The sequence below is a fragment of the Staurois parvus genome, unplaced genomic scaffold (assembly GCF_062004578.1).
Source record: "Staurois parvus isolate SC_StPar_1 unplaced genomic scaffold, SC_StPar_1.0 ptg001366l, whole genome shotgun sequence".
In the NCBI taxonomy this organism is placed as follows: Eukaryota; Metazoa; Chordata; class Amphibia; order Anura; family Ranidae; genus Staurois; species Staurois parvus.
This window is the reverse complement of record NW_028319162.1, coordinates 189,130-205,000: the sequence shown is the minus strand read 5'-3', so window position 1 is coordinate 205,000 and position 15,871 is coordinate 189,130. Positions and strand designations below refer to the sequence as shown.

The following is a 15,871-nucleotide window of genomic DNA, read 5'->3' as shown; positions in this document are numbered from 1 at the left end:
GTGATGGGAGAACCTTCACCCTCCTGAACCCGACTCTCTGGGATTCCATTCTCTAAAACTTAGCTCTGCTCAGAATCCCGCCCTCTAGAATCCTGTGATCTAGAACTTCTTGATAATCCCACCCTACAGGCTCGCACCCTCTAGAACCTCTTCCTAATCCTGCTACCTAGGGTCCCACCCTTTAGAACCCAACTCTCTCTTCAGACACCAATTGTGACCTATTGGTGTCATTTGGAGGCATTGTCCCCCACTATTGGTGTCATTGGGACAAACTGTGCCTCTTTATCAATGGTGGGAATTATGTCCCATTGTTGGTGTCAGTGGATAAAATTGTGCCCCAAGGGCTGGATAAAAGCAAGCAGAGGGTCACAGTTTGGAGACCACCGCTCTAGAACCTAGAACTTCTTTATAATCCTACCCTACAGAGTCACACTTTCTAGAACCTCTTCCTATTTCCGATACCTAAGGTCCCACCCTTTAGAACCCAACTCTCTTCAGAATCCTGCTCTCTAGAATCGCACATCTATAATCCTGCACTCTAGAACAGGGGTCTCAAAACTTTCTAAGCAAAGGGCCAGTTTACTGTCCTTCAGATTTTAGAGGGGTCCAGACATTAGCTATTGGGAGTTGAAAAGGTCCTGACATCAGTGGGAATAGACAATGTCCCAATAATATCCCATCATTGGTGTCAGTGGGAGGAATAGTGCCCCATCATTGGTATCAGTGGGAGGAATAGTGCCCCATCATTGGTGTCAGTGGGAGGAATAGTGCCCCATCATTGGTGTCAGTGGGAGGAATAGTGCCCCATCGTTGGTATCAGTGGGAGGAATAGTGCCCCATCATTGGTGTCAGTGGGAGGAATAGTGCCCCATCATTGGTGTCAGTGGGAGGAATAGTGCCCCATCGTTGGTGTCAGTGGGAGGAATAGTGCCCCATCATTGGTGTCAGTGGGGGGGAATAGAATCCAACTCTCTTTAGAATGCTGCTTTCTAGAGTTACATTCTCTAGAATCCTGTTCTCAAGGATCCCTCTCACTAGATTCTGGTTCTCCAGGATCCCACTCAAGAACCTCTTTTCAGAATCCTGCTCTCAAGAATCTCACTCTCTAGAATCCTAAATGTTTAGCACTTAATTTTTTTTAGAAGCTGGCTTTTTTACAGAATCCTGCTTTTTAGAGTCACATTCTCTAGATTCCTGTTCTGTGGGATCCCACTTAAGATCCTCACTCTCTCCTGCTCACTAGAAACCAGCCAGCTCTCTTCAGAATCCTGCTCTCTAGAATCCCACTATGGAACCTCTTCGGAATCCTGTTCTCTAGGGTCCCACACTCTAATACCCCTCCTCAGAATTCTGCTTTCTAGAGTCACATTTCCTAGAATTATGCTCTCTAGGGTCTCACTCTCTAAAACCTCTTCAGAATCCTGCTATCTGTGGTCCCATACTCTAGAGTACGGGGGTCAAACTGGTGGTCTTCCAGATGTTGCCAAACTACAAGTCCCATGAGGCATTGCAAGATTGACAGTTACAAGCATGACTCCCAAAGACAGAGGCATGATGGGACTTGACACCCCTGCTCTAGACCTTCTTCAGAATCCTGCTTTCTAGAGTCACATTCTCTAGAATTCTGCTCTCTAGAGTCTTAATCACTAGAATCCTGCTCTCTAGGATCCCGCTCTCTAGATCCTAGCTCTCTTCATAATCCTGCTCTCTGGGGTCCCATTGTCTGAAGCCTCTTCTAAGTCCTTCTCTCTAGAATCCCACTCTGTGGAACCTCTTCGGAATCCTGCTTTCTAGGGTCCCACTCTCTAATACCTAGCTCTCTTCAGAATTTTGCTTTTTGAGTCACATTTTCTAGAATCCTGTTCCCTGGGGTCACACTCTTTAGAATCTTGCTCTCTAGGATCCCAACTGTTTAGAACTTTGTTTTCTAAAACCTAGCTCTTTTTACAGAATTCTATTCTCTAGGGTTACATCCTCTAGAATCCTTTTCTGTAGAACCTCTTCAGAATCCTGCTCTCCAGGGTCGCCCTCACTAGAATCCTTCTCTCTAGGATCCCAACTCTACAATTTCATTCTCTAGCACGTAGCGCTCTTCAGAATGCTGCTTTCTAAAGCCACTTTTTCTAGAATCCTGATCTCTAGGATCCCAACTCTTTAGAAGTCCATTCTCTAGAACCTAGCACTCTTCAGAATCTAGGATCCCAACTCTTTAGAATTTAATTCTCTAGAACCTAGCGCTCTTCAGAATCCTGCTTTCTAGAGCCACCTTTTCTAGAATCCTGATCTCTAGGATCCCAGCTCTTTAGAAGTCCATTCTCAAACCTAGCAATCTTCAGAATCTAGGATCCCAACTCTTTAGAATTTAACTCTCTGAGAACCTAGCGCTCGTCAGAATCCTGCTTTCTAGAGCCACTTTTTCTACAATCCTGATCTCTAGGGTCCTACTCACTAGAACCCGGCTCTCTTGGATCCCAACTCCGTTCTCTAGAACCCAGCTTTTTTGCAGAACCCTTCTCTATAGAGTCACATTCTTGGAATTCTGATATGTAAGGTCCCACTTTTTTCAGAATTTTGCTCTGTAGAACCCCATATTCTAGAGTCCCACTCTAGTTGCCTCGCTCTCTAGACTTTAAGTCAAGAAACCCGGTGAGCTCCATAAGAAATCGTTCTGCCCCAGTGCTGGTCTGATCCACCATCATTTCTGGTTTGGGCTCCAACAATTGCCGTGTGGCAATGCACCCAATGAAATATTGGCCTCTGGAAACACTTTGAACGTTCCCTGCGAGGGGCTCCTGTGAAATGTCTTCGGTCGATCTGTCTGTCCTAGAAAAGGTAAGGGTGGTGAGTTTGGGACTTGGTGGCCTGTGTGACCTTCCTGTGGTGGGGGGTATGGATGGGTGTGGGGGGGAGGGGGTGAGGGGGTTGGAGTTCAGCCTTTTTCTCCCAGCAGTTTCCACTTTTTTTCCAGCTCTCTAATCTTCTCTTCTTGGCTCTCCATCTACAGGACCACAACAGTTCCGAGGAGTCGGAATGTGATGACTTTGACCCCGGTGCTAGCATGGAGGTAGGGCGATTCTTGTGTGCAGCGTTTGACTCACGCTTTCTCGAAACTGCTAGTTGACTGGCTGTCATGCTGACCCAACGGCTTTATAACTTATGCTGGATCAAGAAGGCAACCGTGAAAGTCCAAGAAAGTCAGGCCTGTTCTAGGTCAGTGTCTCAAGTGGCACCGAGGCTACTGGATCCGCATGAGAGCCAGGCAACAAGCATTTTCAGAAAGATAGGTAAACTTTGTTTTTCTCTCTGCACAGGTTTCCTGCTCCGGCAATCCTCGTATTGTTTCTAATAGATTCATTCCTGTATCATCAGCTCCATCTAGTGGCCGGAATGTGAAATACCTCAGTGAGAAAATATTCCTCATTTTGGTCACTAGATGGTGCTGATGATACAGGAACAAAACTATTGATAAAAATATGGAGATGTTCCGTTCAGATTGCGGGAATGTTCCTGACATCCATCCAAGGAATGTTTGACCCCCAGTACGGATCCTTTCCTCCAGTACAGATTCCCCCCCCCCCCCACACACACACACACACACACCCCACCCCACCGCCAGCACAGCTGCTGTTCCAGCACACTCCTGCCCTATTACAGATCTCCTCTTAGTATCCACTTCACCTGCAGTACAGATCTCCCCCAATGCAGCTTCCCCTCCCCCGATTTATAAAGCCCCCCCCAGTACAGATCCTTTCCTCCAGTACAGATTACCCCCCCCCCCACCCTTTCCCTAGCACAGCTCCTGTTCCAGCACACTCCTGACCCATTACAGATCTCCACTCAGTATCCCCTCCCACCTGCAGTACAGATCTTCCCCCCCAATACAGCTTCCCCCCCAATTATAAAGCCCTCCCTCCCCCAGTACAGATCCTTTCCTCCAGTACAGATTACCCCCCCCCCCCCCCACCCTTTCCCTAGCACAGCTCCTGTTCCAGCACACTCCTGACCCATTACAGATCTCCCCTCAGTATCCCCTCCCACCTGCAATACAGATCTTCTACCCCCAATACAGCTATACAGCTTCCCCCCCCGATTATAGAGCCCCCCCAGTACAGATCCTTTCCTCCAGTACAGATCCCCCACCCTTTCCCCAGCATGGCTGCTGTTCCAGCACGCTCCAGCCCTATTACAGATCTCCTCTTAGTATCCGCTCCACCTGCAGTACAGATCTCCCCCAATACAGCTTCCCCACCCCCCCAAATTATATAACCCCCCCTCCAGTACAGATCCTTTCCACAAGTACAGATCTCCTCCCTCTGCCCCAGTACAAATTCCCCTTAGTAACCCCTCTCCCCCCAGCACTCATCTTCCTTCCCCCCATTGATTATAGAGTTCCCCCAGTACAGATCCTTTCCTCCAGTACAGATCTCCGCCCTCCCCCCCCCCCAGCACAGCTCTTTTCCCAGCACACTCCTGCCCTAGTATAGATCGCCCGTTAGTAATCTCTTCTCCCCTGCAGTACAGATCTTCCCCCAGTACAGCGTCTCTCCCCCATCAATTATAGAGTTCCCCCCCAGTACGGATCCTTTCCACCAGTACAAATCTCTCCCCCAGCACACTCCTGCCCCAGTATGAATCTCCCCTTAGTATCTCCCCCTTCAGACAGAGTTTCCCCAATACAGCTCCCCCCCTCGATTATTATTTTCTCCAGTAAAGATCTCCGTCCACCCCCCAGCACAGCTCCGTCCACCCCCCAGCACAGCTCCTGCCCCAGTACAGTTCATCCATTAGTATTCCTCTTCCCCTCCTGCAGTACAGATCTTCCACCAATATAGCTTCCTTCCCCCATGAGTTCCCCCCTGTACAGAGCTTTTCCTCCAGTACAGATGCTCCCCCCTCCAGTACAGATCCTTTTCTTCAGTACAGCTTTCCCCCCTCCAGTACAGATCTTCCCCCTCCAGTACAGATCCTTTTCTTCAATACAGCTTTCCCCCCTCCAGTACAAATCTTTTCCTCCAGTACAGATCACCCATTCGTATCCTCTTCCCCTCCTGCAGTACAGATCTTCCACCAATATAGCTTCCTTTCCCCATCGATTATAGAGCTCCCCCCTGTACAGATGCTCCCCCCTCCAGTACAGATCCTTTTCTTCCGTACAGCTTTCCCCCCTCCAGTACAGATCCTTTTCTTCAGTACAGCTTTCCCCTCTCCAGTACAGATCCTTTACTCCAGTACAGATCTCCATCACCCCCCCACACACGCACACACTCCAGTACAGATCCCCCCCTTCAGTACAGATCCTTTCCTCCAGTACAGATCCCCAACACCCCCCCTCCCACACTCCAGTACAGATCCTTCCCTCCAGTCCAGGCCCCCCTCTTCAGTACAGATCCTTTCTTCCAGTACATATCCTAATCACCCCCCCACCCCCCACCCACTCCAGTACAGATTTCCCCCCATTCTGTAGAGATCCTTTCCTGCAGTACAGATCCCCATCACACCTCCCCCCCCACTCCAGTACAGATCCCCCCCCCCCTCCAGTACAGATCCTGCCCCAGTACAGAGTATTGGAAAACATATGGAGATACTTCATTCAGCTCCCGACAACCAAGGAAAGTTTTATAAAATGACCTCATAAAATCTCCAACTTACCGTTATTTACGGAGACGCGTTATAAACCGAAATGGTGAAAAAAATGAATATTATAACAGAGAAACGTTTCTAGTCATTGAATGTGTATTGATGAGCTGTGTGATGTCATCCGCCATGGAAGACATACATTCCAGAAGCCACAGCCGCCATTTCCATCTTCCATGTATGGCGGATCTCATACACCAGAAACTCGTTTTATTGTAACAAAACTTTGCAGCTTTAGATAAAAGTGTATCTAAACCTTGGAACAAACGTGTCATTGCAGCCTACCAGTCCTCAGATGTGGCGGCTGCATTAGTCTTCTTTTTATTTTTCAGGCTAAGAACGTTTTCAGCGAATACAGAAATTTCCCGGTGATCCTGCCAGAAATGCCATGTCCTGGTCACTTCCTGTGAGCTGAACTGAAATCACAAAGAATGTTCTCTTTCATTAAACTACTAATCGCCTCACCCCCCCCCCCATGGAATAGAGAGGAAGACATGGCTGTCCAAGTCCAGCCTGGGTGACAACCAAGGGCGGACTGACCATTTGGAAACTCAGGCACTGCCCGAGGGCCCAGGGTCAGTAGGGGGCCCCATGAGATGCCCCTGGTACCTTTTTCATAGGCTTTTTTGGGTTTGGGCAAGGACACAGGGGCCCCATGATCCCCTATTGCCCGGGGGCCCCATGAGTTGTCATTCAGTCCCTGCAGTCTTCCCTCCATAGATACAGCGGAGGAGTGATTGTAGCCATTCAGAGACAGGAGGCGTGTTTCTGGCAGGATCACCAGGTGAAAACGAAGGAGAAAAAAAACTAAAAAAAGAAAAGGAATGCAGCCACCACATCGAAGTCCTGGTAGGCTGCAATATATGACGCTTTACATCTGAACTCTGGGATAATCAAATATTGTCTAGGGGCCGGTTCACGTCATAGAAACGCAGTTTGGAAGCGTTTTTGCATGCACGTTTTTGATGTGTTTTTTAATGCATTATTATGCATTTCAGCGCATTTTTTCCCCTCCTTTTTTTTCGGCATCAAAAACACATGGATAGGTGATACGGTTTCCAATGGCGTAGTTCACACCAGTGCGGTCTGTTCCAGTTCCAAAAAAAAAAGTAATGCATTTGTTGTGCTGGAACGCGGTAAAATGCATCAAAAACGCACCGGAACACACGGAAATGTAAATTTCGAAAGGAACTGAAAATAAAAACTGAATTTTAAAAAAATAGAACAGAAAAAAATTGAGTAGAATAAAATAAATTAGAATATAGCTGTCTTCTGAAAATTTGAATTTAGAATAGAGAATAAAAGAAGAGGATTTAAAAGAATAGAATAGAAAAAGTGAGTAGCATAGAATAGAATGTAGACATCTACCGCAATTTCAATGTCGAAATTTAATTTTTTTCATAAATGTAAAAATATAAAATGTATACAAATGTATATAAAAAAAAAAATAGAGCGCTCTCTTTTAACATTAAAATCTGATCACAATCCACAACAACAGGTCGTCAGTTCTGCTGTATTACAAACGTGATGTGCGGCATGCTGGATCAACGCGTTTCACATTCGACTTGCTTCTTCAGGACTATAGAGTTCCCCCTGTTCAGAGCTTTTCCTTCAGTACAGATGTTCCCCCCTCCAGTACAGATGCTCCCCCCTCCAGTGCAGATGCTCCCCCCTCCAGTACAGCTTTCCCCCCTCCAGTACAGATGCTCCCCCATCCAGTACAGCTTTCCCCCCTCCAGTACAGATGCTCCCCCATCCAGTACAAATCTCCCCCCCTCCAGTACAGATCCTTTACTTCAGTATAGCTTTCCCCCCCTTCAGTACAGATTCTCATCACCCCCTCCCCCCAGTACAGATCATTTCCTTCAGTACAGCTCCCTCCCCCCAGTACAGATCCTGTCCAGTACACTCCTGTCCCAGTACAGAGTATCTATTGGAAAACACATGCAGATACTTTGTGATGTGCAGCATGCTGGATCAACGCGTTTCACATTCAACTTGCTTCTTCAGGATTATAGAGTTCCCCCTGTTCAGAGCTTTTCCTCCAGTACAGATGCTCCCCCCTCCAGTACAAATATTCCCCCTCCAGTACAGATCCTTTTCTTCAGTACAGCTTTCCCCCCTCCAGTACAGATGCTCCCCCATCCAGTACAAATCTTCCCCCTCCAGTACAGATCCTTTACTTCAGTACAGCTTTCTCCCCCTTCAGTACAGATCCTTTCCTCCAGTACAGATCTCCATCACCCCCCCACACACGCACACACTCCAGTACAGATCCCCCCCTCCAGTACAGATGCTCCCCCATCCAGTACAAATCTTCCCCCTCCAGTACAGATCCTTTACTTCAGTACAGCTTTCTCCCCCTTCAGTACAGATCCTTTCCTCCAGTACAGATCCCCATCACCCCCCCACTCCAGTACAGATCCCCCCCTCCAGTACAGATCCTTTCCTTCAGTACAGCTCCCCCCCAGTACAGATCCTGTCCCAGTACACTCCTGCCCCAGTACAGAGTATCTATTGGAAAACACATGCAGATACTTTGTGATGTACAGCATGCTGGATCAACGCGTTTCACATTCAACTTGCTTCTTCAGGACACCCTTGCTTGAACACGTGTAGATATGGCTAAATAAAGATCATAGACCCGGGGACCAATGAGACGAGGACACAATGAGCTGACATCAATTATTTTCATCCACAAGGTTTGTCCCCAAATGATGAAACCAGATATCCCATGATGCTGAGCGGGACACGATTTCCAGATGTAGCCAGCAGTACCGAGGGGGAGGTCATACCCCTGCAGCCAAAATGTATGCTGCAAACATATCCCCATCAACAGCTGTAGAGTGTCCCCTCGTGCCACCATCTTGAGGAGGGTGACACATGCAGGCGCCCTGGCGTGATGATGTCATCTCATTGAGTTATTGATCCCTGGTATTTAGCCATATCTACAGTACATGTGTTGATGAAAGTGGATCCTGAAGAATCGAGTCGATTGCAAAACGCGTCAATCCACCATGTTGCCCATGACATTTGTAATACAGTAGATGGCGGCCTACTGGTGTCGGTTGTGATCAAATGTTAATGTACAAATAAAGCTGTGTACTTCTTTCTATATCTGTATTGCAGAAGATTCAGAGTCTCTATTTTCCAGCCTCCGTTCTCTGAAGGTTGGAACACCATAAAGACATACCCCCCCCCCCCCCCCCCACCTCAGCTCTTGTCCCAGCTCACTCCCACCCTGCAGTACAGATCTTTCTCCAGTTCAGCGCCCCTCCCCCAAATTATAGAGTTCCCCCCAGTACAGATCCTTTCCTCCAGTACAGATCTCCCTCTCCCCCCCAGCACAGTTCATGTCCCAGCACAGTCCTGTATAGATTTCCCCATAGTATTCTTTCCCCCCCGCAGTATAGATATTTCCTCAACAAATCATCCTTCCCCCATCGATTATAGAACTCTCCCCCCCAGTACAGATCTTTTCCTCCAGTACAAATCCCCCCCAGTACGGATCGTATCTCAGCACTCTCCTGCCCCAGTACAGATCTCTCTTTGTATCCCCTCCCCTCTGCAGTACAGATCTTCCCCCAATACAGCTTTCTTCCCTCATTGATTTATAGAGTCATCCCCCCCCCCGTGGAGACCATTTCCTCCAGCAAAGATCTCCCCCTTTCCCCAGAGCAGATCCTGTCCCAACACAGTATCCCTCCCACCTGCAGTACAGACTTTTCTCAGTTCAGCCCACACCCCCTCCCCCGAATATAGAGTTCCCCCCAGTAGAGAGTACAGATCCTTTCCTCCAGTACAGACCCCCCCCCCCCCCCCGTACAGATCCTGTCCTAGCACACTCCTGCTCCAGTAGACATCTCCTCATCAGGGGTGGACTGACAACTCATGGGGCCCCCGGGCAATAGGGGATCATGGGGCCCCTGTGTCCTTGCCCAAACTCAAAAAAGCCTATGAAAAAGGTACCAGGGGCATCTCATGGGGCCCCCTACTGACCACGGCCCTCGGGCAGTGCCCCTGCTCCCTATCGTATCCCCCCTCCCGCTCCCACAGTACAGATCTTTCCTCGATTCAGCTTCCCCCCAATTATAGAGTTCCTCCAGTACAGATCTCAACGCCCACCCCCACCCAGCCCAGCTACTGTCCCAGCACACTCCTTCCCCAGTACAAATCTCCTCTTAGTATCCACCCCATCCCCCCCCCCTCCCCCCACACACACAACTTCCCACAGTACAGATCTTCCTTCGACAGAGCAACAGAGCTTCCATCCTTCATTGATTATAGAGCTCCCCCCAATACAGATCCTTACCTCCAGTACAGATACCCCCCCCCCTCCAAGTACAGATCTCTCCTATCTCCTCCCCTCCACAGTACATATATTCCCCCAATACAGCTTCTCACCCCATCAAATACAGATCTTCCCCCAACCCTCCCCTCCCCTTCCAAGATCCTATTAGTGTCATCTCCTGCTATTGTCATCCCCCCCCCCCAGTACAGATCTTCCCCAATACAGCTCCCCCCCCCCCCCCATCAATTATAGAGTTAAGAGTAAAGCCCCTGCCAGTACAACCACCAATACAAATTTACTCTTTACACCCCCCCCCTCACACACACACACACACCAGTACAGGTCCCTCTGTACAGAACTCCCCCCCCCCCCCCCTCCACACACACACACACACACACACACCAGTACAGGTCCCTCTGTACAGAACTCCCCCCCCCTCCACACACACACACACACACCAGTACAGGTCCCTCTGTACAGATCACCTCCCCCCACCACCACACACACACACACACACACCAGTACAGCTCCCTCTGTACAGATCTCCCCCCCCCCCCGCACACACACGTGTACAGCTCCCTCTGTACAGATCACCCCCCTCCCACACTAGTACATCTCCCTCTGTCCCTCTGTACAGATCACCTCCCCCCACCACCACACACACACACACACACACACACACACACCAGTACAGGTCCCTCTGTACAGAACTCCCCCCCCCCCCCCTCCACACACACACACACACCAGTACAGCTCCCTCTGTACAGATCTCCCCCCCCCCGCACACACACGTGTACAGCTCCCTCTGTACAGATCTCCCCCTCCCTCCCCCCCCCCCCCCCCCCCGCACACACACCAGTACAGCTCCCTCTGTACAGATTTCCCCCCCCACACATACTGGTACAGCTTCCACAGTACAGTTCCCCCCTCCAGGAAATCCACTCACCAGACCAGACATTTAAAAATAAGTTGAAGTCCTCCCTGGGCTGACATGTGATTAGACCTGAGGAATGGCTGAGGAGCCTCCCTTCCTCTGATCTGCCACTACCTGTCATAGCGGGTGACAGGAGCAGCAGTGTGACCATCGGCAGTAGCTGTGCCACCAGGGACACTCTGGGGAGGGTCAGACCCCCTATCCCCCCCCCTTATCTACGCTCCTGCTGCAGATTATGCATCTACTGCTACTTTCTGCTATTTCTAGTGACTTGTGGTGGTATGATGAATCAGGAATGACATTCTGTATCCTGTATGTATAATATGAGGTGTCATGAATGACATTCTGTATCCTGTATGTATAATATGAGGTGTCATGAATGACATTCTGTATCTTGTATGTATAATATGAGGTGTCATGAATGACATTCTGTATCTTGTATGTATAATATGAGGTGTCATGAATGACATTCTGTATCCTGTATGTAGAATATGAGGTGTCATGAATGACATTCTGTATCCTGTATGTATAACATGAGGTGTCATGAATGACATTCTGTATCCTGTATGTATAATATGAGGTGTCATGAATGACATTCTGTATCCTGTATGTATAATATGAGGTGTCATGAATGACATTCTGTATTCTGTATGTATAATATGATGAATCATGAATGACATTCTGTATCCTGTATGTATATTATGAGGTGTCATGAATGACATTCTGTACCCTGTATGTAGAATATGAGGTGTCATGAATGACATTCTGTACCCTGTATGTATAAGATGATGAATCATGAATGACATTCTGTACCCTGTATGTAGAATATGAGGTGTCATGAATGACATTCTGTATCCTGTATGTATAATATGAGGTGTCATGAATGACATTCTGTATCCTGTATGTAGAATATGAGGTGTCATGAATGACATTCTGTATCCTGTATGTATAATATGAGGTGTCATGAATGACATTCTGTATCCTGTATGTATAAGATGATGAATCATGAATGACATTCTGTATCCTGTATGTAGAATATGAGGTGTCATGAATGACATTCTGTATCCTGTATGTATAAGATGAGGTGTCATGAATGACATTCTGTATCCTGTATGTATAATATGAGGTGTCATGAATGACATTCTGTATCTTGTATGTATAATATGAGGTGTCATGAATGACATTCTGTATCCTGTATGTATAATATGAGGTGTCATGAATGACATTCTGTATCTTGTATGTATAATATGAGGTGTCATGAATGACATTCTGTATGTTGTATGTATAATATGAGGTGTCATGAATGACATTCTGTATCCTGTATGTATAATATGAGGTGTCATGAATGACATTCTGTATCTTGTATGTAGAATATGAGGTGTCATGAATGACATTCTGTATCCTGTATGTATAATATGAGGTGTCATGAATGACATTCTGTATCCTGTATGTAGAATATGAGGTGTCATGAATGACATTCTGTATCCTGTATGTATAAGATGAGGTGTCATGAATGACATTCTGTATCCTGTATGTATAATATGAGGTGTCATGAATGACATTCTGTATCTTGTATGTATAATATGAGGTGTCATGAATGACATTCTGTATCCTGTATGTATAATATGAGGTGTCATGAATGACATTCTGTATCCTGTATGTATAAGATGAGGTGTCATGAATGACATTCTGTATCCTGTATGTATAATATGAGGTGTCATGAATGACATTCTGTATCCTGTATGTAGAATATGAGGTGTCATGAATGACATTCTGTATCCTGTATGTATAAGATGAGGTGTCATGAATGACATTCTGTATCCTGTATGTATAATATGAGGTGTCATGAATGACATTCTGTATCTTGTATGTATAATATGAGGTGTCATGAATGACATTCTGTATCCTGTATGTATAATATGAGGTGTCATGAATGACATTCTGTATCCTGTATGTATAAGATGAGGTGTCATGAATGACATTCTGTATCCTGTATGTAGAATATGAGGTGTCATGAATGACATTCTGTATCCTGTATGTATAAGATGAGGTGTCATGAATGACATTCTGTATCCTGTATGTATAATATGAGGTGTCATGAATGACATTCTGTATCCTGTATGTAGAATATGAGGTGTCATGAATGACATTCTGTATCTTGTATGTATAATATGAGGTGTCATGAATGACATTCTGTATCCTGTATGTATAATATGAGGTGTCATGAATGACATTCTGTATCCTGTATGTATAATATGAGGTGTCATGAAGATATCCTGTATGTATAATATGAGGTGTCATGAAGATATCCTGTATGTATAATATGAGGTGTCATGAATGACATTCTGTATCCTGTATGTATAATATGAGGTGTCATGAATGACATTCTGTATCCTGTATGTATAATATGAGGTGTCATGAATGACATTCTGTATCTTGTATGTATAATATGAGGTGTCATGAATGACATTCTGTATCTTGTATGTATAATATGAGGTGTCATGAAGATATCCTGTATGTATAATATGAGGTGTCATGAATGACATTCTGTATCTTGTATGTATAATATGAGGTGTCATGAAGATATCCTGTATGTATAATATGAGGTGTCATGAATGACATTCTGTATCCTGTATGTATAATATGAGGTGTCATGAAGATATCCTGTAGGTGTAATATTTGTACACCGTACGCAGCACATGCTGTCCTTTACATGCGCACTATTTGGCGCTGCAATACATTATTTTTCTGACTTTTCTTCTGATTCAATTTTTAGATCATGAATCCCAATTTCATCCAGGAAGGTGAGTGTTTCAGGGGTTAGTTTTTTTTCTTTTTTTTATGGTTTCATGAATGTTACATTTTTTCAGTGTCAGCTATTGGGTGCTGGCGCCACCATCTTGACTAAGGGAAACTTTGCAGCCTCACAGCCGGTTTTCTACTGCGCATGCACAAGTGAATGGGCCGCAGTCTTCAGGGAATTGGTGAATTGAGCCGGAAGTGGGAGTGGCTACCTGTCAAAACCAGGTACCACTCCCCCCAATAGGTGCCCAATGGGGCAGCGGAGGGCAGAGGGGGTGAGGCAGACAAGTGGCGCTTCCCCTTTTGGGTTGAACTCCGCTTGAATCACCACTGGTTTGGGGTTTTTTTTTCTATATAAATAACAATATACAAAGAATTTTGAAAAAAAAAATTTTCTTCATTTCTTCATAAATTTAGGTCAAAATGTATTCTGCTGCATTTTTGGTAAAAAAAAAAAAAAAAATCAGTGTATATTATTCAGTCTATAGGAAAGTCTACAAACTATAGGATATACAGCACATCTGAAGATCGATCAATCCTGATTTTTTTTTTTTATCACAATTTTTTTTATAAATTGAAGAAATGAAATACATTTTGTTTTCTTTATTTACAAATTTTTTCTTATATACTGTCACCAGAGCAGTACAGCGTCATCATATGACTGGTGTGGCGGTGATCAGGGATACTGGCGGTTGACAATATGTAAAAGAAAAAAAAAAAGTTTAATAAAAAAATTTTTAAATTTTTGATAAATTTTCTTTTTTTCTTTTTTTTTTTTTTTTTTTACTTATGGTCAACAGTCAGTACTGCTCTGGTGACAGTATGTAAAAATAAAAAAAAATTAATTTCTTCAATTTACAAAAAAATCCGATTGCAAAAAAAAAAAAAAAGTGTAAAAAGAAAGGTTTAATACATTTTTAAAACATTTTTGGTACATTTTTCTTTTTTCTTTTTTTTTTACAATCGGTGACCAGAGCAGTGCAGTATTACCATAGTGACACTACTACTCTGGGGAGGTGATCAGGATTTTTTTTTAACAACTATGATTGCTTACAAAAGTGATGATCACTGTTATAAGCAATCATTTTTATGAATACCATTGCATGGTACAGGTGCACTGCAACTGGCCCTGTCTGTACCATGTGATCACTGTGACCAATCACAAAGATCACAATAATACACAATGAAGGGCTATGAATGAAAAACATTCACTATGTACATTTTGACATGTGATCGCTGTGATTGGCTCCTAGGGAGGATATCATATTATTATTATTTCAGGTACTTATATGGCCCCATCAATGTACGCAGCGCTTTACATATATATTGTACATTCACATCAGTCCCCGCCCTGTTACACCGCTGTATGGTCTTGGCCACCGTGCTGCAGCTCAGTTTCAGGGTCTTGGCAATCTTCTTATAGCCTCGGCCATCTTTATGTAGAGCAAGAAGTCTTTTTTTCAGATCCTCAGATAGTTCTTTGCCATGAGGTGCCATGCTGAACTTCCAGTGACCAGTATGAGACAGTGAGAGTGATAACACCAAATGTAACCCACCCGCTCCCCATTCACACCTGAGACCTTGTAACACTGAGTCCCATGGCACCGGGGAGGGAAAATGGCTGATTGGGACCAATTTGGACCTTGTCACTTAGGGGTGGAGTCACTTTTGTTGCCGGCGGTTTAGACATTAATGGCGGTGTGTTGAGTTATTTTGAGGGGACAGCAAATTTCCATGTTATACAAGCTGTACACTGACTACGTCACATTGTAGCAAAGTGTCATTTCTTCAGTGTTGTCACATGACAAGAGAGAATCAAATATTGACACAAATGTGAGGGGGGGGGGGACTCACTTCTGCAAGATACTGGATATATATATATAATTGTATACAGTCCGGGGGAGGGGTGGACTCACTTCTGGGAGATACTGTGTGTGTATATATATATTTCTAGAACAAAATAACTTTTATTTAAAAATAAAAAAAAAGGAGTGATTTGAATATATTATTTTTTTCATGATGAAATCATTTTCTGATTGGACGAGGTGAATTGTGAAATCGCTGCCCCAGCTCTCCACCTCGCCCAGTCAGAGAAGGATTGGCATTCATAAAAAAATACAACGTGTTCCCTGAATGGAGCCCATGCCGAGTGAGTGACCTCCTGTGTTCAGTAAGCAGCAGAGAAGTCACTCAGGACAGGACCTGGAAGC

The 15,871-nt window shown here is 45.3% G+C and overlaps 1 protein-coding gene across 1 annotated transcript in view; it reads left to right on the top strand.

Annotated features, from left to right (window-relative positions):
* The window catches only part of LOC149436375 (kalirin-like), a 144,974-nt gene that overhangs the window by 111,523 nt on the left and 17,580 nt on the right, over nt 1–15,871 (top strand). Inside the window, exons 18-19 of the mRNA XM_089661682.1 lie at nt 3,005–3,064; nt 13,636–13,663. Of these exons, the coding sequence (XP_089517808.1) occupies nt 3,005–3,064; nt 13,636–13,663 (88 nt within the window). The remainder of the gene's footprint in view (nt 1–3,004; nt 3,065–13,635; nt 13,664–15,871) is intronic.